The 26,601-nt window shown below is 49.6% G+C and overlaps 7 protein-coding genes across 7 annotated transcripts; 5 read left to right on the top strand and 2 right to left on the bottom strand.

The window, feature by feature from the left end:
• Positions 1–638: 638 nt before the first annotated feature.
• NCS54_00761800 (Abhydrolase-3 domain-containing protein) lies at positions 639–1,685 on the top strand (the record flags this gene model as incomplete). The annotated part of the gene is made up of 1 exon (XM_053153034.1): positions 639–1,685. One exon carries the CDS (start codon positions 639–641, stop codon positions 1,683–1,685), a length of 1,047 nt encoding a protein of 348 aa, XP_053009009.1.
• A 479-nt stretch (positions 1,686–2,164) lies between these two features.
• Positions 2,165–4,031, top strand: NCS54_00761700 (Hypothetical protein; the record flags this gene model as incomplete). Its single annotated transcript, XM_053153033.1, has 2 exons — positions 2,165–2,430; positions 2,483–4,031. 2 exons carry the CDS (start codon positions 2,165–2,167, stop codon positions 4,029–4,031), a joined length of 1,815 nt encoding a protein of 604 aa, XP_053009008.1.
• Positions 4,032–4,331: 300 nt separating this feature from the next.
• On the bottom strand, positions 4,332–5,594 carry NCS54_00761600 (Hypothetical protein; the record flags this gene model as incomplete). The annotated part of the gene is made up of 1 exon (XM_053153032.1): positions 4,332–5,594. One exon carries the CDS (start codon positions 5,592–5,594, stop codon positions 4,332–4,334), a length of 1,263 nt encoding a protein of 420 aa, XP_053009007.1.
• A 1,006-nt stretch (positions 5,595–6,600) lies between these two features.
• On the top strand, positions 6,601–8,061 carry NCS54_00761500 (MFS domain-containing protein; the record flags this gene model as incomplete). Its single annotated transcript, XM_053153031.1, has 1 exon — positions 6,601–8,061. The coding sequence occupies one exon, from the start codon at positions 6,601–6,603 to the stop codon at positions 8,059–8,061; it is 1,461 nt and encodes a 486-aa protein (XP_053009006.1).
• Positions 8,062–18,464: 10,403 nt separating this feature from the next.
• NCS54_00761400 (Hypothetical protein) lies at positions 18,465–20,652 on the top strand (the record flags this gene model as incomplete). The annotated part of the gene is made up of 3 exons (XM_053153030.1): positions 18,465–19,583; positions 19,656–20,489; positions 20,545–20,652. The coding sequence occupies 3 exons, from the start codon at positions 18,465–18,467 to the stop codon at positions 20,650–20,652; spliced, it is 2,061 nt and encodes a 686-aa protein (XP_053009005.1).
• A 1,142-nt stretch (positions 20,653–21,794) lies between these two features.
• Positions 21,795–23,376, top strand: NCS54_00761300 (Hypothetical protein; the record flags this gene model as incomplete). The annotated part of the gene is made up of 2 exons (XM_053153029.1): positions 21,795–21,862; positions 21,915–23,376. The coding sequence occupies 2 exons, from the start codon at positions 21,795–21,797 to the stop codon at positions 23,374–23,376; spliced, it is 1,530 nt and encodes a 509-aa protein (XP_053009004.1).
• A 147-nt stretch (positions 23,377–23,523) lies between these two features.
• NCS54_00761200 (Cutinase) lies at positions 23,524–24,268 on the bottom strand (the record flags this gene model as incomplete). The annotated part of the gene is made up of 2 exons (XM_053153028.1): positions 23,524–24,024; positions 24,077–24,268. The coding sequence occupies 2 exons, from the start codon at positions 24,266–24,268 to the stop codon at positions 23,524–23,526; spliced, it is 693 nt and encodes a 230-aa protein (XP_053009003.1).
• Between the last annotated feature and the right edge of the window lie 2,333 nt (positions 24,269–26,601).

Genomic DNA, 26,601 nt, shown 5'->3' with positions numbered 1-26,601 from the left:
TGAAGTGCTCGGGCGAGGGTTTTGGGAAGCTAATCAGGATACGATATCGGAAGAGTAATGATAGCTGAACGGAACGAACCCCGCATGGGCTGAGAGTACCTGGAGGACGCCACGACTGCGTCATATAGCTCTTGAACGAATCGAGGTATGTTGTATCACTATGATCAACGCAGGGATCTACTGATCCGACTGAGAAAAACGCTTCCTTGATTGGACCAGGCAACCCAGCACAATGGTTCATCCCGACGTGACCCGACTGCGAAGCGTGGAGGTGTCCTGCATTCGCTTCCGTCGGGTCCTCGGCGTTATGCAGCCGTCGGAAAATGACAATCGCTCCACGCGAAGGGTACCGCCGGACCGCCAGCTGTGGCGGGGAATCCGATCCGCCGCAGTTGGTCTCAAGACCCTAGGACAGTCGCGGGATGGGACTTGTTTGAGAGACTGTGATTGCGGAAATACCGCACGCAAAGTTTTGAACAACACAGCAACCCATTGAATATACAGTCTATTTCTTCCTTCATTCTTCGTTTCACTGACATCCAAGTCCTCATAATCGCCATTTTCTGACCGCTTCTCGTGGGCTCGTATCTTCCCGACACAAACGCATCACACACACCGCTGTCACCATCACAACCATTATGACCCAAGACCAGAAACACGAGGCCCTTCAGCCCATCCACCCCTCCATGAAGGGCAAGCTCGACCCTGTTTTTGAGAAGCTCTACAACGATAACGTTGCCAACACGCCGCTCAAGCCCATTGACCTCTCTGTCTTGCGATCAAAATACTCAGTCCTCTATTCTTATGGCACTGGTCCTGCGCCAGATGTTGCCCGTCAATATGAGACCCAAATCACCACTCACGAGGGTGTCGCTTTGGACGTGAGGGTCTATGAGCCCAACACCACTGGGCCATGGCCTGTCCATATCGACTACCATGGTGGGGGTTGGGGTCTTGGTGATCTCGACACGGAGAGTCATATCTGCAAGCACATTTGCAAGCTGGCCGGAGTTGCTGTGATAGACGTGGCATATCGTCTCGTGCCGGAAAATGCGTTTCCGTGTGGCGTCACAGACAGCTTCGCTGCCCTCAAGTACATCTACGAGAAAGGTGCTGAGAGGTTCAATATCGACCCTACGAGCATTTCTGTTGGCGGAGTGTCAGCTGGGGGGTTCATTAGTCTGGCACTGGGACACATGTCGCGCGATGCAGGGATTCCTCTCAAACTCATCGCAGTCGGAACCCCGGTGGTTGATGATTTGTCTCAGTACTCATCTGCGTCCGACTCACCTTTTCCATCCATGCAGGAGAACGAACATGCGCCAACGCTGAACTGGGGCCGCCTGACCTGGTTTGACAAGCTAAAATGGAGCTCCCTTGGCTCGACCCCAGAACAAATCGCAGAGAAGCGGCAACAAGTTCCTGAAATGTTTGCCAACCTCTTCAAGGCTAAAGATTTCACCAATCTTCCGAAAACAGTCATCTACACGGCTGGGGCTGACCCATTGAGAGATGAAGGTGAAGCATATGGAATGAGGCTAATAGAGCATGGGAACGAGGTGACGATCAAGCGGTTTCCTGGGGTGCCGCACCCATTCATGCACATGGATAAGGATCTTTGGCAGGCAAAGGATTTTATACTGCAAACGGCTGCTGCTATCCGGGTTGCACTGCATGGGCTATAACTTGATGTTGGGAGGGAGCGAGGAATGCCGAGAACCTGGATCTTTGTGGGCGGAGTAGGATAGGAGGCATACCATTTACAGCGCTCTGGGTTTCATGTTGATGAAGCTGAGAAAATTCCCACTCAAAGTTGAATACCGCAAGTGCCCTTGATCGTCAAACCATCACGTACTAGAGCACGAGTCTAGACATCAATCAAGTTTGCCACTTTAGAAGTCCCGTCAGTAACCAGATCGCACCCTATCTAGCCTAGCTGCTGGTCACTGATAACGGACCGCGCCCTTTCCCCTCAATCATAGCCGATGATAAGAAGCAAGCCACCCCCCAACAATGGTCTAGCTAAGCTTTGGTAAGCTAGCGAGGGTACTTGATCGGTCCATTCCCACCTCGGATAATCCCCAGCCTCCTCACACGTCGTCTGCTTCCAACTGCCCAAGCCACGTCAACCAACCTGAACGCGCTTCCCCACGGTTGATGGGTGATGAGCATGGCGTTTTGCGCTCGACCAAGTGGCACATGCCTGCGATGTGCTGAGATCAAACAAGGCTGCAAAGGTGGCATCCCTTGCGACCGATGCACCCGGTTGAGTCTTCCCTGCCGTCCCAAGAACCCGGTGGCCTCTCAACCACGTGTGCATATCTTGGACGATTTCAACAACATTTTGCTGGAGAAGCCAAAGGCAAAGATACGAAGAGTCCAGACTGGCTGCTTGACATGCAAAGCACGCAAGAAAAAATGCGATGAAAGGTTTGTTGGCACGCCGTCTTCCTCCGGCCTATCACACTGATTATGATTGTAGGAAGCCTCATTGTGGCGACTGTAGGAGGCTTTGCCTGCAGTGCTCGTGGCCTGCTGAAAGGCCGGGACGGAGGAGAGTTGGAGACCGGGAAAATGAAATATGGTCAGATGCAGATGAAATCCTTGGCCTATCGACGGAAAGATCGCGAAGTTTAAGTCACTCGACTGGCTCGGCCGAATCGAATCTTGACGCAAGCATCGCCGACTTGCTCTGTCAAATGTCATCTGCCTCTGCCTTCGATGCACCGGTCATCGACGAAGCCGCTCCAACCCAGGAGCCATACTGGAGCTTATCACCTGATGCAGCCTGGCTTGACATACTTCCGAAAACACCCCCTGCCAACGCGAGCCCGCCAGTAAGCATGAAAGATACATCACTCAGCTTGTACACACCGAGCTTAGTTCCAGACATGACGTCTCCCCATGACAAGGCCTTACTCAATCACTATTCGACCATTGTCGCCTCCGTATTGTCGAGGCGTACGAACACAGCATCCAATCCCTACGTTGGTTATATTCTGCCAATGGCCATGTCAAACCAACTTATCCTTCATTGCGTACTAGCCTTGAGTGCCACACATTGGCAAAGGCTTCAGCCATGCATGCGGGACCGGGCATTGTTTCACCAAGGTCAAGCAACACAATCGCTTGCTCGTCTGCTTCCGCATGTTGATGCTAACTCAGTCGACATTGCCCTGGCATCATGTCTATTGCTCTGCATGACAGAGCTTTTTGATGGCACCTCACAAGGGTGGAAACTTCATCTCCAAGGAGCGAAGCGTCTCTTATCAACACTCAAGTTTCAGCATGGCGATATGTTGACCGGGCATTTCAAGTTCTCTGTCAAGTTGGCTCGATTTCTGGATAGTGCAGCTACGACAAGCACATGCAAACCTCCTCTGATTGACAATGAAACGGTGACAACCTCACTTGATCTGACTGAGGATGTCAACGGCGAGGACACAGCAGTGTACGGGATACCAAAGGAGTTGTTCCATTTAGTTGATCGCATCAATGATCTGGCTAGCAAGCGAGGAACGAGGGTCGATGATCGTTCAGAGGCTTTGTTCCGTCACGAAGCGGGAAAGATTCAAGAGCAACTAGACAACTGGGCCTATGACTACGGAGGACTTCCCGGTGCCGTTGCCTCCCTTTCCCCAAGCAACGATGACGTTCTTCACGCAACAACTGCATACGAATGGGCACTTCGGCTCCGACTACACCAGATCACAGAAGGTTACTCGCTTGGCGATAAGGTATCCGAATGTGTAGAACGCATTATCGAGTCAGCTCAAAAAGTCCGTTACGGTAGTTCTGTGGAGAGCTGTCTGTTGTTTCCACTTGTTATGGCTGGTGGTTCTTGTGACTGTCTTGGGCAGAGATTGATCGTGCAGGATAGGCTGATGGTTATGGAGCGGACTTGTGGCTTTGGGTACATTCATCAGAGCCGGGAACTAGTGGAAAAGGTATGGAAGAGAAGAGAAACAGAGCCCATAGTCAACTGGGCGAGGATCCGATACGAGGAGATGGGCGGCTTGGCTCTTTACTAATCTTTGGTTGGTTGCACTGCGTATTACCTTACAATCAAGCCTGGCAAGGACGAATAGTTTGTGATTAAATAATAAAAGGTTGAGGGTTACTTACAGAGTTTGGGTTCTTATAAGTGCTAGCATAAGCTAGGGGCGTTCATTGTATTGAGTTCAGTCCCATAACAGTGAGCCGGCGGAGATGCACATGAGGCTACGGCAAAGGAGAGAGCATGGGTTCAAGACTGTACTGACGGCAACTCGGTCAATCTATAGAATCCTAGAGTAAGGCGTACCTGATAAATTTACACCATGAATCTCATATTAGGAGCTGGCCTCAACCTTGGTTGCCGAGGCATTCACATCGGCGACCAATCCAGCAATGTGAGAATGCATGTCATAACCGCATACCTCATCAATCGTCAACATGCCAGGCTTGGCGTTCTTACTTGACCATCCAATTCTCTCATTGAGGTTTTCTCTGGCACGCTTGCTAGCCCCTTGAATTCTTGTTGCCCGTGGTTTTCTTTCCGCTTCGTAAAGCTTCAAACGCTCCTCAACAGTCAGATCAGAGTACTTTTCCGAGAAAAGAATGCCCAGAGCACCGGCATCCTCGATGGCCATGCATGCACCTTGGCTTTGGTCAGGCATCATGGGATGGGCAGCGTCTCCTAGCAGAGTGCATCGACCCTTGGTCCAGTAGGGATAAGGATCATGGTTGTACAGTCGCCACATCTTGATATCCTCAGCATTGAGGAACAGGGTAATGAGCTTGGGATCCAACCCTGGGAACGTAGCCGCAAGGTTTTCCCCCGTAGTCGAGATGTTCCATCCGTCTTCTTTAAGGTCGTTCTTCTCGGCAGGGTAAAAGCAGTAGCACGAAACAACATTATTGTCGCTACATGCTGAGAGGACGATCTTGGTCTTTGTGTCACCACCCCAGAACTCAATGGCATTGTTGTTTATAAATTCTTCAAGTCCCAGCTCGCGAAGCTTATCAGCGTAAATGATACAGCGATAACAGCAAGACGTGCTTGGTACAAATTGTGGAATGATGCCAAGTTGCTGACGCATCATGCTTCGAATACCGTCAGCGCAGATTATCGCGTCGTGTGTTGCCTCTGTGCCATTCTCGAACGTGATTCGCCCCGTTTCGGGTTCCAGCTTGGACGCCTTGTGCCATGTCTTCAGAACAGCAGGGCACCCTTTCCCACTGTTGGACAGCGCCACTTCTTTAAGATGGTTGTGTAAATCGATGCGGTGAAAGTTGTTGTAGTCGGTGCCAAAGCGCTCGCGATAGTCCCCTAGGGGATATGTGCCTTCGACTTGCCCAGTCGAGTAATCGTGACGGATGAGGTTTCTCAGAATGACGGGCTTGGCCGCCGGGATGTTGATATCCCATTCTTCTAAGAAGCGAGAGCCATTCGAAGCGACAGACAGAGACGCCCCAACTTCACCGCCGAAGTCGTAACGTTCGTACAGGGTGACCTGGTGACCGGCTCGACGGAGAGAAATGGCGGCAGAGAGGCCACCGAGGCCAGACCCAATGATGCCGATCGAGAGAGATGTTTCAATGCGTGCAGGCATATTGGTCTGAAAGTGAATCTTTCGTTGATGAAAGGAAAGGGGAATATTCCAGATTGATGCAGAGATTTTCGAAGAGTGTGTCAAGACACGGAAGTCAAACAACTCTTGTAGTGAAATGAAAGTCTGTCGAGAAATCCGAGAGTAAAGACTTCAACTTGACGTCGAAAGGTGATTTACCACAAGGCACTTGGTGACCATGTCATCCATCGGCCCCTCTTAAGCTTTCTAGCCGTGTCGACTTTCTGGTGTCTTAGCAATTATCCATCCACTCTCGATGCGATTAGCTGAATATGGTGGCCTCCTTGACGCCTGAGATTCCTTCATGGCGTGGCTCTCGTTGATTCCGCGTGAATGTCGGTTGGCCACACCGCATCCGCCAACCGCGCGGATCGTTATCGTCATGACAAACTCAAAACCCCTGTCGGCAACGCTTGGAGCGACGGACTAAACATTGGCTCCACCTCGATCCGACGGCTGCAGTAGCGGAACGACGGTCGGCCACTCGGTCTTTACCCCGCAAACAGGTGGGATTGATTCTGGTCTGGGCGCTGGCTTGGAGACACAAGCACGAGACAAGAGCTTATCTCGGTCTAGCCCGTTTGGGGAGAGCCTCCCGTCTTCTCTGTCAAGGCCTTTTGCCTGGGAATTGACCAGGTCAGGCGTGGTTGAGCTCGGCAATTCCAACACGCCGTGTTATCACTGGAAGATATCCTGACATCCCGGGATCTGAGGATCGTATCCCGATTCTCAAGTACTTAAGTTGACGAACGACTCATTCCTTGTGGTATCATCTGGTCACATCAGGCCTACAATCACTTCTCATTGTCAGACATTTATCTTGCCACCAGTTGCCAGCCTCATTCATCGAGGCCCGTTACTCCCTCCGAAAGTCCAGTGAGCACTCACAGGTAAGTGGACATAGTTCCTCGACCATCCTCATCGGACAATACTGACACCTCCACAATAGTCCAACATTCGAGGTCATCAGCACCTGAGGAGCGTCAGAATGACTCTCAACGAAATGGAAAAGACTCGAACGAACAAGGACCCCCCATCCATCGTCATGGGGTCGGTGCGGGACTTGACGACCAACGAATCCTTGAAAAACATCACTCGCAAAGTTGACTACCATCTTGTACCTTTGATGCTCGTCTGTTACTTCCTCCAGTTCCTCGACAAAGTTCTCATCAACTATGCCAATATCATGGGCCTTTCTACGACGCTCAACTTCACGGGAAATGACTTCTCGTGGATGGCCACGGCTTTCTTCATCGGTTTCGCAGTGGCCGAGTTTCCTCAAGGCTTCCTCATTCAGAAGTTTCCCGTCAGCAAAGTCCTTGGCGTCAACGTGATTCTCTGGGGCGCTGTCATCTGTTGCTCTGCCGCGGCTCAGAACTTCCCTGGGATGACAGCTGCGAGGACGTTACTCGGCATGTTTGAGGCTGTGATCTCTCCTGCTCTTATCATGATAACATCGCAATGGTATACCAGAAGCCAAGCCACCCCCAGAACTGGCATCTGGTACTGTGGTCTTGGCATTGGGCAAACCGTCGGAGGTCTCATCTCCTTTGCCGCTCAGCATGGTAGCCGAGTCGGCAGCTTTGAGGGCTGGCGCATCATGTTTGTATCGGTTGGGGCCTTCAATATGCTGGTCGGCCTTCTTGTCGTCTTCTGGATGCCCTCGGGTATTAAAGAGGCCAAGTTCCTCACCGAACACGAGCGGTTCGTGCTTCAAGAGGCTCTGAGCGCTGACCAGGGAGGAAACGGCGCCAAGGTCTTTCAAGCTTCTGGTATCTGGGATTCCCTCAAGGATCTACAGGTCTGGCTTCTCTTCCTCAACACTATCCTCATTGTCATCCCATCTGGGATTATCACAACATTTTCCGCCACACTCATCCGTAGTTTTGGATACAACCCGAAACAAGCAGCTTTGCTGAACATGCCCTCTGGCCTGGTATCGGTAGCTGCCACTTTGCTCAGCACATTCGCCATCCTGTACCGCTTTCCACGTTGGCTGGGCCTTTGTCTTCTCATGATCCCCACTCTTATTGGGGCAGGACTGATGTCATTCTATCCGGACAGCCAAGCTGGCTCCCTCGCTGGTATCTATTTGATCAACTTTGACGTGGCACCACTGGCACTGATCTATGCCCTGGTGGGAGCCAATATTCAGGGATACACGAAGAAGGTCACTACTAATGCCATTATTGCAATCGGGTTTTCCATTGCTAATATTATTGGCCCTCAAACATTTCAGGCCAGGGACGCGCCAGGCTATATTCCAGCCAAAGTCACTGTGTTCTGTGTTTGTGGTGGATCCGTCGTTGTCAGTATTTTAACTAGGATTCTCTACGGCGTACGAAACAAGAAGGTCATGGTGGCGCGAGGCAGTGGTGAGGTTGTCCAGGAACAGGCTCCGGAGCTTCTCACTGATAGGAATAACCCCGACTTTTTCTATGTATATTAGCGCAGTCAAATCTAGTTTGTTGATCTATGAACTTCATTTCACGTCGGTCTCGATTGTCGTTCACCAATGAGCATAATCACGTAGCAAAGCGTGACTAATTTCTACAGCATTCTCAGGTATGCCGTTCAAGGCTCCAATGATGGTGCACCGAGACCTCATGAGGGATACCTCTTTCTCCAGCATGATGCGGATCTGGCCCGGCCATCAGGTAATCTATCTTGTGAATGGTTGCCAATGAACTTGTCTATCGCGCTGAGCGAAATAGACTGCTGGTCCGATCAGGGTCCACTGTGGTTGGCTCGCTCTGATCTCTCGCATTCGTTTAGACTCCCACTGAACTCGTTTATAATCCCTTATCCTATCAAGATATAGTGTTCTGCTATGCTTCATAGCCTTAGCCCCGTCACAGTCGTGACAAGCGCCATGTGACCAGTATATCTTGCTCTCTTCCCTGGCTACTTCCCTCAGAGCGGCCGTCGCGCATCCTTTACCATAATCGTAGAGTGATACACTCCCTCTCACAGTACCTTTCGGTGAGCCAACTTCGATTGACGGTTCGGGCCAGCTTGGTTCACGTCGGTTGGGTTGCGTGCAAGAACAGTGTCCATGATAATACCCACTTGAATCACAGCGAGACCACAACTGGCGACGCCGCAAAGTTCGGTGACAAGTGGGGAGTAGTCTGCCTGGACGGCATACATGGTAGGTAGGCCTGCGAGGACTTGAGGACCAGCGTAGCAGATTGGTAGAATGGGGGGAACCAGAAGGCTCTTCCATCCTTGAAGCAAGTGGCTATACCGATAGGTGATGGAGATGCTGAGAAAGATGCTTGAAACGTTGCAAAAGGCCCACCAGCAAGGGAATGTGTTGAAGACCAGCGGCTGGTGACCGTAGTAGATGTAGACGCCGCCGTAGATGAGCATGCATTCTTCGAGAACGATGTCCAGGAATCCTGCAAAAGCCAGAAGTGCCCATAGCCAGCCGGTTCGAATGTTTCGGTTCAAAGCAGCAAAATCCCGCAGCTCAGAACTGCGCCATAGGACCACCAGATAATACCGACGTGTGTATCAAAATCACTCCCGAGTAGGGTGAACATGAGCTTCTTTGGGTCGTGGGATGTACTCCAGTAGACGTTGCCAAGGAAGCAATTTACTGCCTCGACCAAGACAAATGACGCTGACCCAATTGTCAGGGCCGCAGGCACCGTCGAACTCCATCGCTTGCTTTCCCAGAGACTAAGGCCCACACAAGTGAGTGATATGGGCAATAGAATGCATTGAATAATCCATATGTGGCTTGAGTCCTGGGGGAAGTCGTCGTTGGGCGGAGGCACTGTCCGGTAGGTAGGATCCAGCGTGACTTTAATGTAGGCATCTTGGGCCGCTGAGTATGTTGCTAAGCCGAGACAAAGGAGTAAAACAGAAAGACGTTGTAGGGCCATGTGGAGGATCGCGGAAGGTAAACGTTAATTAGGGGAGATGGCAGAAATGAAAGGTTTCTTGCGACATCAGCAGTTTATAAGGAGGCTGTACTAACTTACCTTCATTTGACTAACCATACTTTGGGTAGTTCGGGACCGATAAATTCTCAGATGACTTGGATTCATCATCAACCGTCCTCGGGTGGCTCGGAAAAGCCCCCTTGGCCAAGCACGGGCATCTAGTTTAGGTAGGTCGGCGCCGACGAGCTCTCAGATGACGCACGCAAACTCGACTAGTTGGGTACAAGGTCGTCCCGGCGTGCAGTTTATCCCCGTCAACGCCTCGAGATAAAAATCCAAGCCGGAGGCTTCCGGTTGGTGAAGAATGTTATGAAAACGAGCAAAGATGTCTTCAATCGCCGAATCAATGTCTAAACCGTCGATGATGTCATCCTGGGGATCTAAGCTCCAAAGGCAACTGCAAAATTGGCCTGGCTCCGGCTTCGAATTCCAAGTCGTCTTGGACTGGAAATTAGGGAGCTTCCGTTTCAATCCTTGATCTCCGAGCAAAGTGTTATTTACCGATGTCTTTTTTCTGGTTATATATGTCTTACCATCACGATGAAGGCAAGGTTCTGGTTCAAGGAGATATCCAGGACACGTGTAGGACCACTCTCCCAATATCGTGCAGCCCAGGGCCATATTAGAACTCCAGAGAGGTATCCTACTAATCAAAAATCGCCGTACTTTCTGCGCGCAAGCTTCTGCCATTCCGGAGTACCATGAGGAGTACCCACTGGACTGATTTGTAATGCCGCAAGAGAGTAAAGGATGATGCCCGATGGAAATCCCACCTCACAACTTCCCAGGGAAGCGGTGGTCAGAGCCGCCAGGATGGTAGGTAAATCGAGGCCAGTAGCTCTTTGCCATTGAAAAAAAGGCTGTCTAAAGCGTCCGTTAGATGATCAAGATTGGAACAGGTTCATCGCTATTTTCAAGCGAGAGTTGGAACGTACCCTTTCTTTGGCCCGGTTTTTCTGTGGCCAGACCTCGAGTAGATTCCCGAGGTGTTTTGCACTGAGACCCCTTGTCGTTTTTTGTAGCTCCTTGGGCTCAAAGTCTTCCGAATCTTCCGATCTCTCCTCCGAAGAGTCGTCCGATGCTTGGTCGTTACCAGGACCGGCAGGCTGATCCACTTCAAAGTCAGCATCGGCCGGAAGGGGTCTCGAGCAGCGACGCCTCTGCAGAAACCTCCCCCTTGATAATACATCCTTTCTGCTCCTCGAGACGCCTTACAATGAATTCCGTTTGCTCCTCATCGAATCTGTTCTGGTCTCATCGTTGAGATAAGGCTGTGTCAAGTAGCTTCAGTGGTGTTGAACGATAGCGCGCTCTGATTGGTCAGAGCACCCCCACTAAAGGGGCTGTGCGCCGTTATATTACCACATTAGGCGATGCCTCTATTTTCAGAAGAACAAGGCTCTTTCAACTACCGTTTTTCATGCTTCAAGGTGACCGCAGGCGCTCTCTACGACAAGTGGATAGAACATTCCATTAGTAGTATATTTTAAGCCAAAAGATAGCTGTCCATTGCTGGCCGATCCGGTGCCTCCCATCACGTTTCAAACAAATGAGCCTAAGCTTATTTGGTGATGGATGGCAAGGATATCCCCTTCAAACCGGATTACTTTGCCAAGCTCGTCTAGTTTCAATGCCTTGATAGTGCCAAAGTCACTTACAGCGGTAAACCTTCGATTGCGGGTATCGATAGTCACCTTCTTGAACCCGAGTTGCAACGCTATGATGCCCAGATCGAAAAGTTCCACCCTCTGTATCCGCGCACCGATCGAGCTCGGGATCATATCGACGTCAGCATGTCGATATATCAGGCTACTCATGTCTCGGATCCCAAAGGCCGTTAGGAGCTGGGCCCACAAGGCTCTAGGACGGACCATAGGCTTCTAAGTGTGGGTAATTTTCCACAAGACGAGAATAAAGTACAGTCTCCATGTGAGGTCTTTGCTAGTGACTGTAATATTCTGATCGCGAGTTATCTTTTGGAATCCATCCCTGGCCGCGCATCAGTCAACGTCGTCGCAAATGTATCTGACCAACGCTGGGCAAACAGACACTTACGACACCATGTTGAAAGAAAGGCTGTCCGTTTCCCGCATGGCTTGCCAACCCCGGCGCGGCTTGCCCTCGCACACCCGTCGTGGTGGCGACTTCAGCGAGTCAATAGCCAACAGCTCGGAAGTGTAAGCGGCCGTAAAAACCTCGGCGAAGGATAGGTTAAGCAAGGGATACTTGACACGAAGTTTGAAGAAACGCCAGTTGGGACGGAACTTGACGTGTTTTTGCTGACGGCCCGATTGCTTCGTATGTACATTTGCTGAGGGCTTCGGAAGACGCGAAATATTCGAGCAGAAATTGCAGGAATGCTACGATAAAAGCCACCGAAGCGATGACGATGGCCCCAAGGCTAGCCGGTTGGCCTTGTCTTCGGCACTCGGGACGCTGGACCCTTCTTCGCCAGAGGACATAGCAGGTGGATTCTGGAAGTAATAATGTAATTCCCTGAAGAAAGGACACGGTGCGCGCATGAGAAAGCCATGGCACGCATTTAAAGATGACGGGAGTTTTTCCTAACCCGGCTCAGCGAACCAGTATTAGAAAGCCTCCCTGCGGCTGATGAGTCACGAGGGTGTTGGCGAATATATTGGCGCAGGTATTGGCGAGAGGGTGGAGGCAGATCTCTGCGATTCGACATGCAATCGGCTTCTAGCCTTGGATTTCCCTCGCTGGAACGTATGACAATCGCGTGATCAAGTAAGCCGCCATCTTCGCAGCGAGGACTGATGCGTAATATAACTCTACCCACAAAGAGGCTTCAGCTCAAATCGAGGAGTCATAATACTAAGACAGATGATTATTACTAAGTAGAAAAAGCGCAGAGCCTCCGTTGCGAGAAAGGGCCCTAGTAGCAAAGGCAAAAGGGGCTTTCCTATATAAGCTACCTTTTATTAGTGACCTCACGCAGTCAAGAGGGACAAAGTGTATATAGTTTAGCCGCAACGGGTCACCTATCACTGCGGTCTTATGCGTAAGCGTGTTAGACCGCAGCGTCAGAGAGGGCCTATCCGCGCTCCCTCGTAGGGAGGCAAGTATCTATATATTGTAGTAATGCTATATACAGAGGGAAGGTGGGGCGGGTAAAAGTCAAGTCTTAACTGCGTGAGAGATAACGAGACACCTGCCGAGGCGAGCAATTAACTCCCCGTGAGGCAGTTACAGGAGGGAAAAAAACCCCTCAGTAAACCTTCTAAGCCGGGAAGTCTATTATATAGTGTAGTTATCACGTAAGGCAACCCCAATAAAATTACTCCCTTTATTAGTAACCTCACGTAGTCAAGAGGGACAAAGTATATATAGTTTAGCCGCAATAGGTCACCTATTACTATGGTCTTATGCATAAGCGTGTTAGACCACAGCGTCAAAGAGGGCCTAAATGACCTAGGCCAAACTAGGATGGTAGAGGGGACAGTAGTTAAACTAGAGATAGCGGCGCCGGCGAGCCCATCTAGAACTGGTAGTTAAGCTAATACAAGACTAACGCGTTTATCGTAAAATAAACTCTAAATGCCTCTAAGGTCTATCTCCTAAGCATCTAAATCTGGTCGTTAAGAATCCCATTATTATGCGTATATTACGCTATACCTTTCTAAAAGCTATGGCCTAAGTACCCATCTATTTATAACCTAAGAGTTCTTAGTTTAATAGAGAAAGTAGATAAGAAATTATTATAACTAAATGGTCTTCCGTGGAAGAAAAATAATAAGGCGTCGTGCTCCTTAGGGTCAAGAAGTAGTAGCTTTTAAAGCGCGTCGACTAGGTATACTCTATCTCCTATTCTCGCGAGGATAATCTATACTCCTTCGTGGCAGCGGTCTGTCTTACTCCTCTTAAGTATAAGTTAAGCATAATTAGATAAAGATAAGAATCTGATATCTAAGCGCATTAGTTTTGTTACTAAGAAGATAGAAGGTGTGCCAAGGTCTTCTCTCTTATATATAAATTCTCTGACGCAGAGGAATCCAGTAAATGCCACCTAGCAGGCAACTACGAAGTTTAGATCATCCCTGAGGTTAATAGTCATCTGCGAGGGCTGTAGCGGAAGTGTGTCTAAGCCCGCGGATAGCGCTATAATAGCCTCACGCGAAATCAGCTTTCTAACTCATACTTTAGTCATTAGGCTAAGTCTTCTCGCGCTATTAATAAGACGGCAGAAATGCTTATTATTAAAGAGTTTATTATTAAGAAAGTTATTAATATAGTAGGCCTAGAGGGCAGCTAAGTCTGCTAGGGCTATATTTAGCTTGACTAATTTCTAGCCAGAATTGCTAAGGAGTCATAAGGTTAGCCACGAGGTCAATAAGTGCCTTAAAGCTAGCCACGCTGGCAAGTTTTATAGCGCGTAGTGCCTCTCGTAGTTGCGCTGGGTAGAGAGGTATATGGAGCGCGTGTTGGCGCTGAGCCCGTTCTAGAGCAGCTTTAGGTGGCCTGCGTTAAGCTAATGAGCTCGTGAGGAGAACCACGCGGGCGGTTTAATACCGAGAGGTCCTACTAGTGAGGGCAAATATTAGTAATCTATTGAAGGTTATTACGCGAGAGCGCGTCTACTAATATATTTTCCCCGGAGGGTAGCTAATATGGCATGATTTGGATATCCCTCGCCGTGGCTAGGATAAGCAGGCTCTTCAGAGGTGCATTAGGCAGACCATAAAGAAAGCCTTTACTTAGTCCTATGTACGCTATAGAGCTATCTATATGGACCACGAGGGTATAATAAAGCTAATAATAGCTGAAGAGTAGGAAGCCTTATAGGATGGCGTCTATTTCGTTGGTATTAATATGCGTATATACGTCTTAAGCAAGGGCCAATATGGCAGTATTACTTATATAAAGCTAGTAGCAATGGGCTAGCTAGTAGTCCAATATAGACTTGGAAGAAAAGAAAAAGAGCCCCTAGCCTATGGTGGAGGCATCTATGTATAGATGCGTGATGTAGCAGCGGCAGGGGTCGATTAGGAGTATGCCATTAAAGAGAGATAAGAAGTCCCTCTATTATTCTAAATCATTACGTACCTCATAGGGAATATAGCAGCGCGCGCTTTTCCCACGTAGGAAGGCGGCTTAGAAGGTATATAGGGATTATAGCCTTATTCTTCCTAGCTAGACGACTCTTAAGCAGAAGGCTAGTAAGCCTATAAGACTCTTGGTTTACTTAAGGCTGAGACTCGCTGCATTTAGGGCAGCTGCGGCGTCTAATATAGCGCGGCATAACTTCTCTAGTGGTAGGCGAGCTTCTATCGCAATAGAGTCGATTTAGATACCTAGGACCGCGACATATATCCCTTGCTCATCCTTTTTGGTGTTGCGAGGGATGCCTAGGCGGTCGGTTACGATATTATAGACCTCGTCAAAGGCACCCACAGGGTCGGACACTGAGGGCGATCTTATAATAGCGATGAAGTCGTCTAGGTAATAGTTTATATAGAATACAGGGAGGAAGTACTAGAGTATCTAATAGAGAGCCTCCATAAAGAGGTTAAATAGAAATAGGGCTATTACTAGGCCAAATAGGAGGCAGTACTCGACGTAGGTAGAATCGTTCTACCGAAAGGCTAGGAGGTGCTAGTTATCCTTAGCAATAGGGACTATTTAGAAGGCATCCTTGATATCCCTTTTAATGATTGTGTAGCCTGGGCCGGCCTGTATAACCTAGTCGTATATATCGTCGATATTTATATACTTGATAGTTAACTAGCTATCTGGTATACCCTGGTTAACGCCTCGGTCAGGGGGCTATGATAGGTCGTAGATACGGCGCTATCCCCTATCCTGTTTAAGAACTAACCTAAGCGGCGAGATGAAGGAAGGCTCAGAGGTTAATCTAACCCGATAGAGCCTAAGATCCTCTGCTAATTTTTCCGTAATAATATTAGGTTCGTATATATAGTAGTTAGTGGAATGGTAAGATTACCTCTTGCCTCTATAGCCTATCTAGATACCATACGTTAGGATGCCCACGAGGGTGGGCCTAAGGTTTCCGGGATAATAGCAGAGGAAGTTACTCCAGCTTTACATATATAGTAATAAAAGAGAGAACTCTAGTTTTAGGAGTTCTAGGTTAAAGACGGGGTACTAGGTGGCTATGTTAGGCCTCGCCGGTTAACTATATAGTATCGCGCCTATTGCTAGTAGGTAGGAGGCTATCCCGTTATTTTCGCTAGGGCCTCTCCTTACCGCTTGGCTAGCTTGTTATTTCTTCTTGCGGCAGGACAAGGCACCGTAGTCGCCTAAACCGCATACTATGTACTCGTGACGTCTCTTATAGCCTTCCCAGAGGCACCCTATCGTATTAAACTTGTCGCAAACCTCTATCTCATTGTTTAAAGATCTGGCCTATCTCGCCTATCGGGGTTAGGCTATTAGGGAATGCGGTGGTGACTTAGCTAGTAGGGTGAGGTTATGGCGGAGGTATTTCTCGCGGAATTGGGCCGTAACTAGGTAGCTATCCATTAATAGCTCTCCCTTATCTAGTATATATTAATAAAAGTTAAGAGCAAGCAGGAGTATTACTTCTAACTAGTGATAGGTCTAAGCAAAGTCTAAGATCTGCCTCATAAATATAAGCATATTGGGGACCGCCTTAGGGTACTTATCGCCGAAGAGGTATCTTATAGCTGCCAGGTAGGTAAGGAAATAGCCGGTCTATATTTAGGGGTTAGGGCCCTAGTCCTTGAGCGATGGCGCTATCTTCTTAAAGCCTACTGCCTCTCTTGACTTGGTCATCTTAAAGACCCTGTCTTCCTAATCTAGATCAGTGACCGATTTTTCTTTAAGGCGTATGAGTTTAGTTGCCTTTAGCTTCCTCTCGAAGATACGAGTAAGGAGGGCGGCGGAGATACCTGGGAATATATTAATAAGTGGTTTTACTTTAGGGGGTAGCTCACGGTATTCCTCTTAGTTATCCTCGTCGATTTATAGGTCCCCCTGGGGCCTCCTCCGGCGGAGGTCAGTCTCGGCTATATCTAATTCTAGACGCCTGGCCCTATCCCGCTATATTTAACCTAGCTAGCTGGCGCGGTCTGCGGCGCTTATGGTCTCCTAGATATAGGGTAGAGGCCATGCGGAGTCCTATAGGGCAGGCGCGATAGTGATAGACTCGCTAGAGGGCATCATCATATAGCGGGGGGAGGGGGGCGGAAAGGGGGGTATATGCAGCCTTATTAGTGCTATAGTTGCGAGAGAATAACTTAGAGACTAAAAGTCGAGTCTTAACTGCGTGAGAGATAACGAGACACCTGCCGAGGCGAGCAATTGACTCCCCGTGAGGCAGTTACAAGAGGGAAGAAAACCCCTCAGTGAACCTTCCGAGCCGGGAAGTCTATTATGCAGTATGGTCATCACGTGAGGCAACCCCAATAAAACTACTCCCTATAAAGTACTTTATAATTTATATCAGTTTATAGTATTAACTTAAATAACTTCTTTTAGCTATGTCTTCTTAGCTATTTATTATAAGATAATAAGTTTTAATAATTAACATATATAATAAGCAAGTAAAATAAAGACCATAGCACATCCGCTGTTCGCTGGTAGCTGTACCTGCCACTCAAGCTAAGGTAACACCAAATGATAATTCATTCACCTTTCAAGCACCAAGGCTGCATTCCAGGTGCCCTGGTCTCGCGCCCAAGCCTGCGCTTTGAGACAATGGGTAACCAAAGGTGGATGCTGTCGAAATATATGTTAGCAATTTCCTCCATTTCCGCGGCTGAAACCCAGTTCATCGAGAAGCCTCTGCGGTATGAACACGAATGGGAGAGTCAGAAAATTACCCCTCTGCCGAAACACGGGATTTGTTGAGAAAGAAAGCGGAGCACGGCAGAGAAGCTCCCGGGTGGGGCATAGACGATTCGTGGGGAGACCAAGTGGCGATCCCCATGTCCAGGTCTTCTTCCTCCACAGGCGACGAGACTGGCCGCGAGTTGCTTGAACTCGTCGCGGCAAGGTTACTAGCTGAGTTGCGTGTGTTCGTAACTAAACAGCCGCTCCGAGAGGCCGTTTCAAGGGAAGCGACGCGCGTCCGTCGCCAGTTGAACTCGTCGTTTTTCTCAGCAACGGACGAGTAGTCGTGCTCCCTGCCGCTTCGGCGACAGGTGCCGAGTTGTGGAAGCCCCTTGTCACATCTCCGCTTCTGTTTACGGCAAACCTACTGTGGCTGCTCTAGACCGGACATGGCTTGCGCGGGGTGAGACAATGTCCAAGGGGATAAAATCGATAAAACGTCAATGGTCATGGGCTGGCGGAGGTGCGGGTGGGCACTTGAAAAGGCGCGGCCGAATGTGTCGAAGTGCGGCCACATGTCGGTTGCATCAACCGCATGCTTACCATCTGGACGAACGCCAAGAATAAGCAATGAGGGGCTCCATGATCCTTTACCACACTTTGGGGAATCGATGTCACAGAGATTGTGTGCTAGAGCCTTGGGATTACCTGGCACAACTATGTTGGATGCATAAGCCCTTTATGCATTTCTTCGATGCGAGCTTGCACAAGATAAGTCTGGTGGAGTATGGCTAGCTAGCTGAAAGGCTGTGGCTGGCTGATGGTCTGTGGCTTGGTATGGACATGAGTGAATGTGAATGGCCTGGGCCGTTCCTAGATTCAGCCATGTCTAAGACGGGATACACTCCAGGAGGGCCAAAAGGATATTTGAAAGCCTATCAAGTCAAGGATAATACTAATCTTCAGCATATGGCTCGGGTGCATGTGAAAATGGCTTCCCAACTAGAACCTTACATGCTAAATGGTAAGAAGCATGCCTCAAAAATGTATAAAAAGTCTCTCATGGCCCTCACCCAACTACTTCTCTGACAGGCATCGACAGCCTTGACAAATCTTTCACATAAAACCGATGACTTCTAAAATTATCGAAGGTGGCCTTGCCGCCTCCAAGTCGTTTTTTGCCATATTGAGTGCCTTCTTCCTCGCAATGGTTTCTTTCCTTGAGCCCGTCTTGAAATCTCTTTTTATTGGTTTCTGGAAGGTCGTCAACACCTTCATTCACTGGCATAAACTCCCCGCCTGGATCGGCATCTTCAACCTCCTCGCTTTGCGCTACGAGCTTCGCAAGAAGAACTTGTACGACACTTATCCTGACGCCGGGTCTCAGGGTACGGTTGCATCATGCCCCATGAAGGACTCCAAGTTCATTTCTTCGCGAAATTCGAATGGCTATTTCAATGATCTTAGTGCACCCAAGATGGGATGTGTTGGAATGAGGTTCGGTCGCAATGTGCCGAGAGATCAAACCAAACAACCCAGCCAGAAGGAGCTTCTCACGCCAAATCCGAGAGTCATCTCTGAGAGAATCCTTGCGCGGCCCGATGGCGAGTTCAAGCCTGCTGTCATTGTGAACTTGCTCGCTGCTGCTTGGATCCAGTTCCAGGTGCACGATTGGGCGCAGCACATGTTCGACACAAGAAAAGAGACTCACATTGACATTCCCTTGAACCCAGATGATGGATGGTCTGACAAGAAGATGGCCGTTCCGCGTACTAAAAAGGCCGATGATCTCTCTGAGCAGGATGGTGAAACACCAGCGTACGACAACGAGAACACACACTGGTGGGACGCCTCCCAGATCTATGGGTCTACCGAGGCCGAAACGAGAGAACTGCGAGCCAAGTGTGACAAGACTCATCCCGGACAGCTTGCAGTTACTGTTGGCGATGGAGAGCAGTTCTTACCCCGTGGAGAGGACAACATTCCCCTCACAGGGTTTCGTCAGAATTGGTGGCTTGGGCTTGAACTTTTGCACACGCTCTTCGCCCTCGAGCATAACGCTATCGCTAAGCAGCTTCACCTTTCAAATCCTACCTGGTCAAGCGATCAGATCTTCGACACCGCTAGACTGGTCAACTGTGCGCTTATGGCTAAGATCCATACTGTTGAGTGGACGCCTGGTATTCTGCAACATCCCACCCTACAGATCGCCATGGATGCGAACTGGTGGGGGCTTCTTGGTGAAAAGGTGAGTCTGATAAGTCTTTGTTGTTCAAATAAGTCGTATTCAGTGGATGGAAAACTAACCGAGTTATCCTAGCTCTGGCACGTTTTTGGAAGGCCTTTTGGAAACAAGTCAGAGGTTCTTTCCGGCATTCCAGGCTCGGATGTGAACCACGATAAGGTTCCATACTGTCTCACCGAGGAGTTTGTGTCTGTCTACCGTCTCCATCCTCTCATCCCTGACAACATCGCCTTCTTCAACGTCAAGGATGGCCAACACGAGGGCACTCTCCCAATCAAGGAAGTTGCTTTCGAGTCCGCCCGCAAACCTCTAGAGGCAAAGGCTGAAGATAAGGAAGGAGATAACGGACGGTTAGGACTGGACTTTGCAGACGTTTTTTACTCTTTCGGCGTCAACTACCCAGGTGCCATACGTGCTCACAACATGCCCAACTTCCTCCGCGATTTGACTATCCCGAACGACAAGGATTTCCCCGAGGGCCGTCACTTGGACTTGGGTGCTATCGACATCCTTCGGGATCGTGAACGCGGCGTCCCTCGCTACAATGCCTTCCGTCGTCTGTTCCACATGCCCCCCGCCCGCACCTTTATCGAGCTCACTGGTGGGGATGAGAAGCTGGCTGCTGATCTGGACGAGGTCTACAACGGTGACATTGAGGCTGTAGACCTCCTTGTCGGTACTCTCAGCGAGCCTCTGCCCGAAGGTTTCGGTTTCAGTGACACCGCCTTCCGTGTGTTCATTCTGATGGCCAGTCGCCGTATCAAGTCTGACCGTTTCCTTGCCGGCGATGGTTGGTGCCCAGAGATTTACACCCATGAAGGTATCAACTGGGTGCAGAACAACACCATGAAAGATGTGCTCTGCAGGCATTTCCCTGAACTTGCTGGGCCACTGCATAATGTTAAGAATGTGAGCTGCGTTTCAAGCCTAATAAGATGCGTACTATTGCTAACTTGTATGACAGGCTTTTGCTCCCTGGGCAAAAATCGGTGAGACCGACAAATACATGGGCGTGGAGACAAACAAACCAGAGGACCTGGCTGCCGCGAGGGCCTCAGACAGGGTTTATTAGCCAGATACAAAACCCAAAGCGGGCTCTCTTGGAATGACTGCACGACCATGCGGAAAGATATGATAGAAGGATAGCGACAACTGACCCCGACTCATTCGCATCCCTTGATGTATTTCCGCATGGTCTAGACACTTACAAACAGAATAGTCACAGCAATACAGAATGAGCTTTTTATCCTGGCTTTCCATCTGTTGTCCTTGCTTCATAGTAAGAGCTGCTTAGAAAATGCTACTCTGACTTTGTTATCGACCGAGAGTTTTGTTGACTTTGCCTATCAATAAGCGCCTAAATCAGCCTTAAATCCGGTCCTTACAACATTCTGCATCCGATCAGCACCAATGTCCATCTTTTACACTGAAGACTTGACTCATTTTGATCATTATAAGTTGCATGAAAGTGTCGTGAAATCTGGAAAGAGCCCCCGCAAGCCTCGCCAGGCTATGGGCAGTCATAAGTGTCGTGTCGTTGTTATTATAGAAAAGTGCGATTGAGGGGTCCCACAAGATAAATATCAGAGGCGGCTCGCGATCAGGCTCACAACGGTGACCTGCGTTGGTACTTGTGGCGGCGCCCAGTTTCTTATCCCTCTCTATGACATTGGTTGAAGCTCCTCCAGGATCTAGCCTCGGGCTCCGTTCAATTGGCAGATTTTGCTGGCTCTTTATTTTTCCAACTAGATCCACGACCAAGCTTTGCACTTGTCTTGTCTCTGTGGATCGGAGAGTGCTGGAAATCAGTGATCACGGAGCCCGCGGGCGCCCGCGGGAGCCCGTGGAAGGGCGACCACGCGATGACGCACCAGTGTTAGGGCCATCCCTGGCCATAATTCGGTTAATGTCACTAGTGAGATCTCAAGGCAGCAGCGATCTCTTTAGTGCTCTGGTGTCTTTGCATTGGATTAGAGTTTAGACTCTCGTATTGCCAGGGTCAAAGTGCGACGCAGCCACGCGGTTCATGCGCGTACCAGCAAACCCAGGGGCCGGACTTGAGCCTCAAAACCCTCTTCCGGCGACGGAGATTATCCAAAACCTCCGTAGCCGTATCATAGCAATCAGGGGTAAAGAACCGTATATAAGTAGCCGTCTTGACTGTTTTACCGCATGAGCCTTAACAATAAACAACCTCACTACATCTATTTCATTATGGCTGGATTGGATTATACTGTCGAATTGCCCGTAGCAAAGACTCGCCTACGCCGACTTGGTTGCCTGTACTGTCTGATTCCCCTGCTCAGTTGTATGAGAAGTGTTAACAAGCTTTAGTGAACTGTATCAATCCGCCCTGCACAATGTCCGACACTACTGCGGCACCACTGTCACTTGCCGCTATCTCCTCCCTCCATCATTGGCAAGTTTCGACATGCAAAAGGAAGTAGTGCGAAGGTTTGAAAATGCCGTCGCACAGACAATACTCCAGTTTCCGATGCTGCAAGTTGGGCTTGTCGGCGAGAGCACGAGAAGGCCCTCTTGGGTCTCGCTTCCGACGATTGACCTGGCCGATCACATCCAGTGGCATGTTCTCGCCGACTCAACGGGCTACGACGAGCAGTACAACGCAAATCTTCTATTTCAGCTTGATGCCAAATTCGAACACCTGGAGACTAAACCCGGCTGGAGGCTTCTTCTCATGCGCACTGAAACAGACGGCTTCGTTGACGTCATGTTCATCTGGAATCACGCAAACTGCGATGGAATGAGCGGCAAGATTTTTCATCTCTCACTCTTGCAAAGTCTCAATCAACCCACCAACTGGGGTTCCTTTCTTCCGGACTCGAGCGCAATCCCGACTGCGTTGACCCCGCAAGATCTCCCTCTTCCCCAAGAGAAGTTGGCCAAACACCCCATAACTCTCGGGTTTGCTTTTTCACAAGTATGGCATACCTTCGGCCCATCGTTGCTCTCCTCCAAGTCGGCAAAGGCCACGTGGGCCCCTCTTCAACTCGGGTCATATGCTTCCCAAACAACTTCTTTCAACATCCAAAATGCAGCCCTTTGTCGTATTCTTGCCGCCTGTCGCCAGCATGATACCACTTTAACCGGCCTCCTTCACGGCATCATACTGGCATGTTTGGCCTGCTACGTCCCTGAAAACAAGGCCCGCGCTTTCACTGCCTCCACTGCAATGGACCAGCGGAGATTCATGTACCCAAGACAAGACAATGCAGCTGATTCCCAGCGTAGCGTACAGAACTGTGTGTCGACTATCCACCATACGTTTGACTGCGACCTGGTGTCGGAGATTCGGGCCAAAGCCCGAGCCAACAATTGGGAAACCCAGCCTGTCCGTGATCTTGAGAAGGAGATATGGTCAGCATCAAGGATCGCCCGTGGGGATATCGAGGAAAGGTTGAACGCCGGCCTGAAAAACAACATTGTTGGCTTGATGAAGCTGGTGCATGACTGGCAGGAGTATCACGGAGATCAAGCAAAGAGGGATCGCGAGTTATCCTGGATTGTAACCAATCTCGGTGTTATTGATGGGGGAAGCGAGTCGGGGACAGATGTGCATGATGGGAATGAGAGGTGGTCTATAAATCAGGCGAACTTCGCCTTGAGCGCACACCTGGCGGGCCCATTCGTGCAGGTAAGTGCCCTGTCTGTCAAAGGCCATGATTTGTCTGTTAGCCTTTCCTGGCAAGATTCAAACGAGAGCAATGAAACTTGTGCTCGACTGGCTCAAGGTATGGAAGCCTGGTTGAGCTTTCTTGGACAAAGCGATATGTAGACCACCTTTCATTGCTTCTTTAATTCGAAACATGGGCATTGTAATAGATTGAGTGTTGAACCAATCTATCTTCGCTATTCCACAGAAAAACAAAATTTGAAACCTCGCAACAATTAACAGGCCCGCCTGTTAAAAATTTCGTCCTCCTCAAGCAGAACCACGGACAGCCCGAACCTTCTCGATGAGGAACTCAGGGGCAGGGCCACGAGCATCAGGACCATAAGCCAAGTGAGGTGCAGCAACGATCAAGCTACCTGTGCATACGAGGTCGCCTACGTTGCAGAAGACCTTGGTCCTGTCCGCAGGATAGTTTGGAATTCGGCCACGGTTCTGCAGGTTCTTGGTGTAGCCGAACAGAACAGTCCCGGCGATCTTGTCACGGATGGCCGAGTCGAGGTCCTCGATGGAGGCAGCTGCAAGTGCAGCACCCTGGCTGTAACCGCCGGCGATCAGAGTCGCGTCGGGGCACTTGGTGTTGGCCTGCTGGAAGAGGCCGAGCATCTCCCTGATTGCGGCGCTAGAGGTTCCGCGGGGGAGGGCATTATCCCCAAGAGTGGCTCGGTAGGCACCGCCAACGCCCTGGATCCAGACACCATCCTTGCCGAAGGCGGACTCAAGATTGGAGGCGATGCTAGGACCGAGAGTTCCCTATTGAATGTGTAAGAAGAGTGATGCTGTCATCAAAACAAATTCTACGAACCAAGTTGCCCGTCTCTGTTGAACCTCGGGCATAAATGAAGATGACATCGGCGCAGGAAGCGCTGTTGCCGTTGATCAGATCGTTACGAGTTGTTGTACCAAGCTGGCGTGCCTCAAGCCCCTGGGCAGAGTTAGAGGTGGGCAGAGCCGAGGCCGTGGCGGCGAGAATTGTGGTGAGAGCGAAGAACTTCATGGTGAGGCTGGTAAAGAGCGAAAAGTAAGTGGTGAAGAGTAGAAGTGATTGTTGGCGAAGTGAAGGTATGTGCGGTTGTCTGGTTCCGTTCCCAGTGGTCTGGCACAACGATATTTAAGCTTGAACAGATGAAACTATCATCGTCCGAGCTCTGAAGTTGAGCCTCGGCTCGCGATCCATTTCCTCGGTTTCTAACGTCGAGAGAGGGGCAGTTTTCATCAAAGGATATCAAAAACTCTTGATACTGGACCATGCGCTCGCAGCTATGAGTCGTGATAGTTTCAGGCAAACTGCTCGCATCAGGAAACCTCCTCCGTGCCCCTCCCCGCAAGCTCTTCCGCTTCTGGTTGCAACCCGCGCCGATCGCTAAACCGGTAGGATGGAACGTTCCCCGCAAACATGAAAGAGCCCAATCAGCGAATCCGACTGTAAACTGTCACTTTGACAAGCGTGGTTTTGGTTTTAGAGATGAAACCCCAGAAAAGCCGCCTTGCCTGTTCTGTCACACCTTGCGAAGAGTGTCAGAGCGCGCATAGACACCACCTACATGATGGTGGAGAGGAATCAGGAGCTTTTACGGGTGCCTCTTTACGGCGATTGGAGGGTTTCGAGATCAACAGATGATGCCAAGCTTGGACTCGTTCATCCGCAAATCAGCGGCTCGGACATGTACCGACCTACCTGACCCTGCCGCTCATCATGGGTGGGTCAACCTACCTAACCTAGAGAAACACGGAGCATAGTTCGATTTGCTCAAATGGGAATTTCATTCGAGCAGTGCTTTTAGTGGGTAGAACTGTCCTTTGTTTTATGTAAGGCATGCTGGGATGGGGACGGTGGCGTGAGAATGAAGCCCAGGGTTTCATCCCTTTTTTATCTCATTTCAGTAATAGAAAAGCATTTAGACTAATTATATCGCCTTTGGTTTTAGCTTTTTGGACCTCTGCACTGCCCCTTTCGCAATTGAACAAATCTTGTGACGGTTATGCCTTTAATGTCAGTCAGAGTGTTTTTTCCCCTTCCCTTTTTGTCCTGTGACTTTTTGTCAAGGCGAAAGAAAAAACTATTAAAGAAGTACACGTGGCCTTGGGTTACACTCTCATAGGGAAAATACCTGAACAAAGTGAGCAATATGATGCAGGAAGCATCATGAAATTAATCAATACAGGGAATAAAGGGACATACATCTTATTGTCTGACATCCTGATGGGAGAGACGGACAGAAAGGGTGTGAATTTCGCGCTTGTGACATGTTGCTTGATGTAGAGAGGCTTCATCTGCCAGCCCAGACTGGCTTCTCGGTCGGTCATCAGCCATAAAATGCCTTGGAGAACGCCATCTCACTGCTCTAAACGTTCAAGGCATGACTGGTGTCGTCTTGGAAATACCAAGGCGAGGTAACTAGTGATCGTGCCGCACGACTCTGCCGAGGCCTAATTCAGCACCGTGCCAATGATATGACCGCTGTCAAACCCAGTTTGCCTCGGGTGGTGTCGGTGTGCGACTTCTGCCGTGGAAATGGATGACCGGGTCACACGTTAGGAGGCTGTGTGAATCTCTAGATGTATTCGTGACTTCTCGCCTGAAACGGCTTCCACGCTCGCTGGTCAAACTGGAGGAAGATGGGCTGAATTATCGGGTCCCAATGAGCCTGTAGACTGACTAGATGTTCTTTACCTCAGATGTTGCTATAAGGTTTTGGCTGTGACTTGGTGACGCTTCTGAAAGAAATCATGAGCCACCATAACAAAGGACGCATGCTTTGACACGACATTGGGACATAATGCTATGATGTGTTGACAATGTGTTCTTTATTATAGTTGAAGCCGGCCCTTGATGGGGAAACTGAGCCAGAACGGTGCATGAGTAGGCCAATGGGAATGAAACTACGGTATGGACTATTTGAGGCCACGTGATGAAGAAATTTGGGGACGTTGGGCTCTTAGAGACCGGAAGCTGAGGTTGCCCAACGCCAGCATGATAAGGTGGACGCGTCCGCCCAGTTGCCGCGTTAGGGGTACGCGCGAGAGGAAGAGATAATAAACAAGATCTTTCAGCTTGACCCGACTTTCCGACAAGTCTCGGATGTGTTTCTCTTCTATCCTATCTCAATTGGCTTACTACACGACAACAGAGAAGCGGCCCAAGATAGCGCTGAGATTTTAATCATAATTGGCGTGGTTTCCGACGTCGAAAGATGGCTATCTAATGATCGCCATGGTCGGATATCAATTATCCCTACCCCGCAACCAACATTGATAACTCTGTTTAACATATAATAAGACGGACATCGCGAGCCTGGTCTGGTGGAATTTGCCTTGCAGACATTGATT

The sequence above is a fragment of the Fusarium falciforme genome, chromosome 6 (genome assembly GCF_026873545.1).
Source record: "Fusarium falciforme chromosome 6, complete sequence".
NCBI lineage: Eukaryota > Fungi > Ascomycota > Sordariomycetes > Hypocreales > Nectriaceae > Fusarium > Fusarium falciforme.
This window is presented reverse-complemented; position numbering and strand designations above follow the sequence as displayed.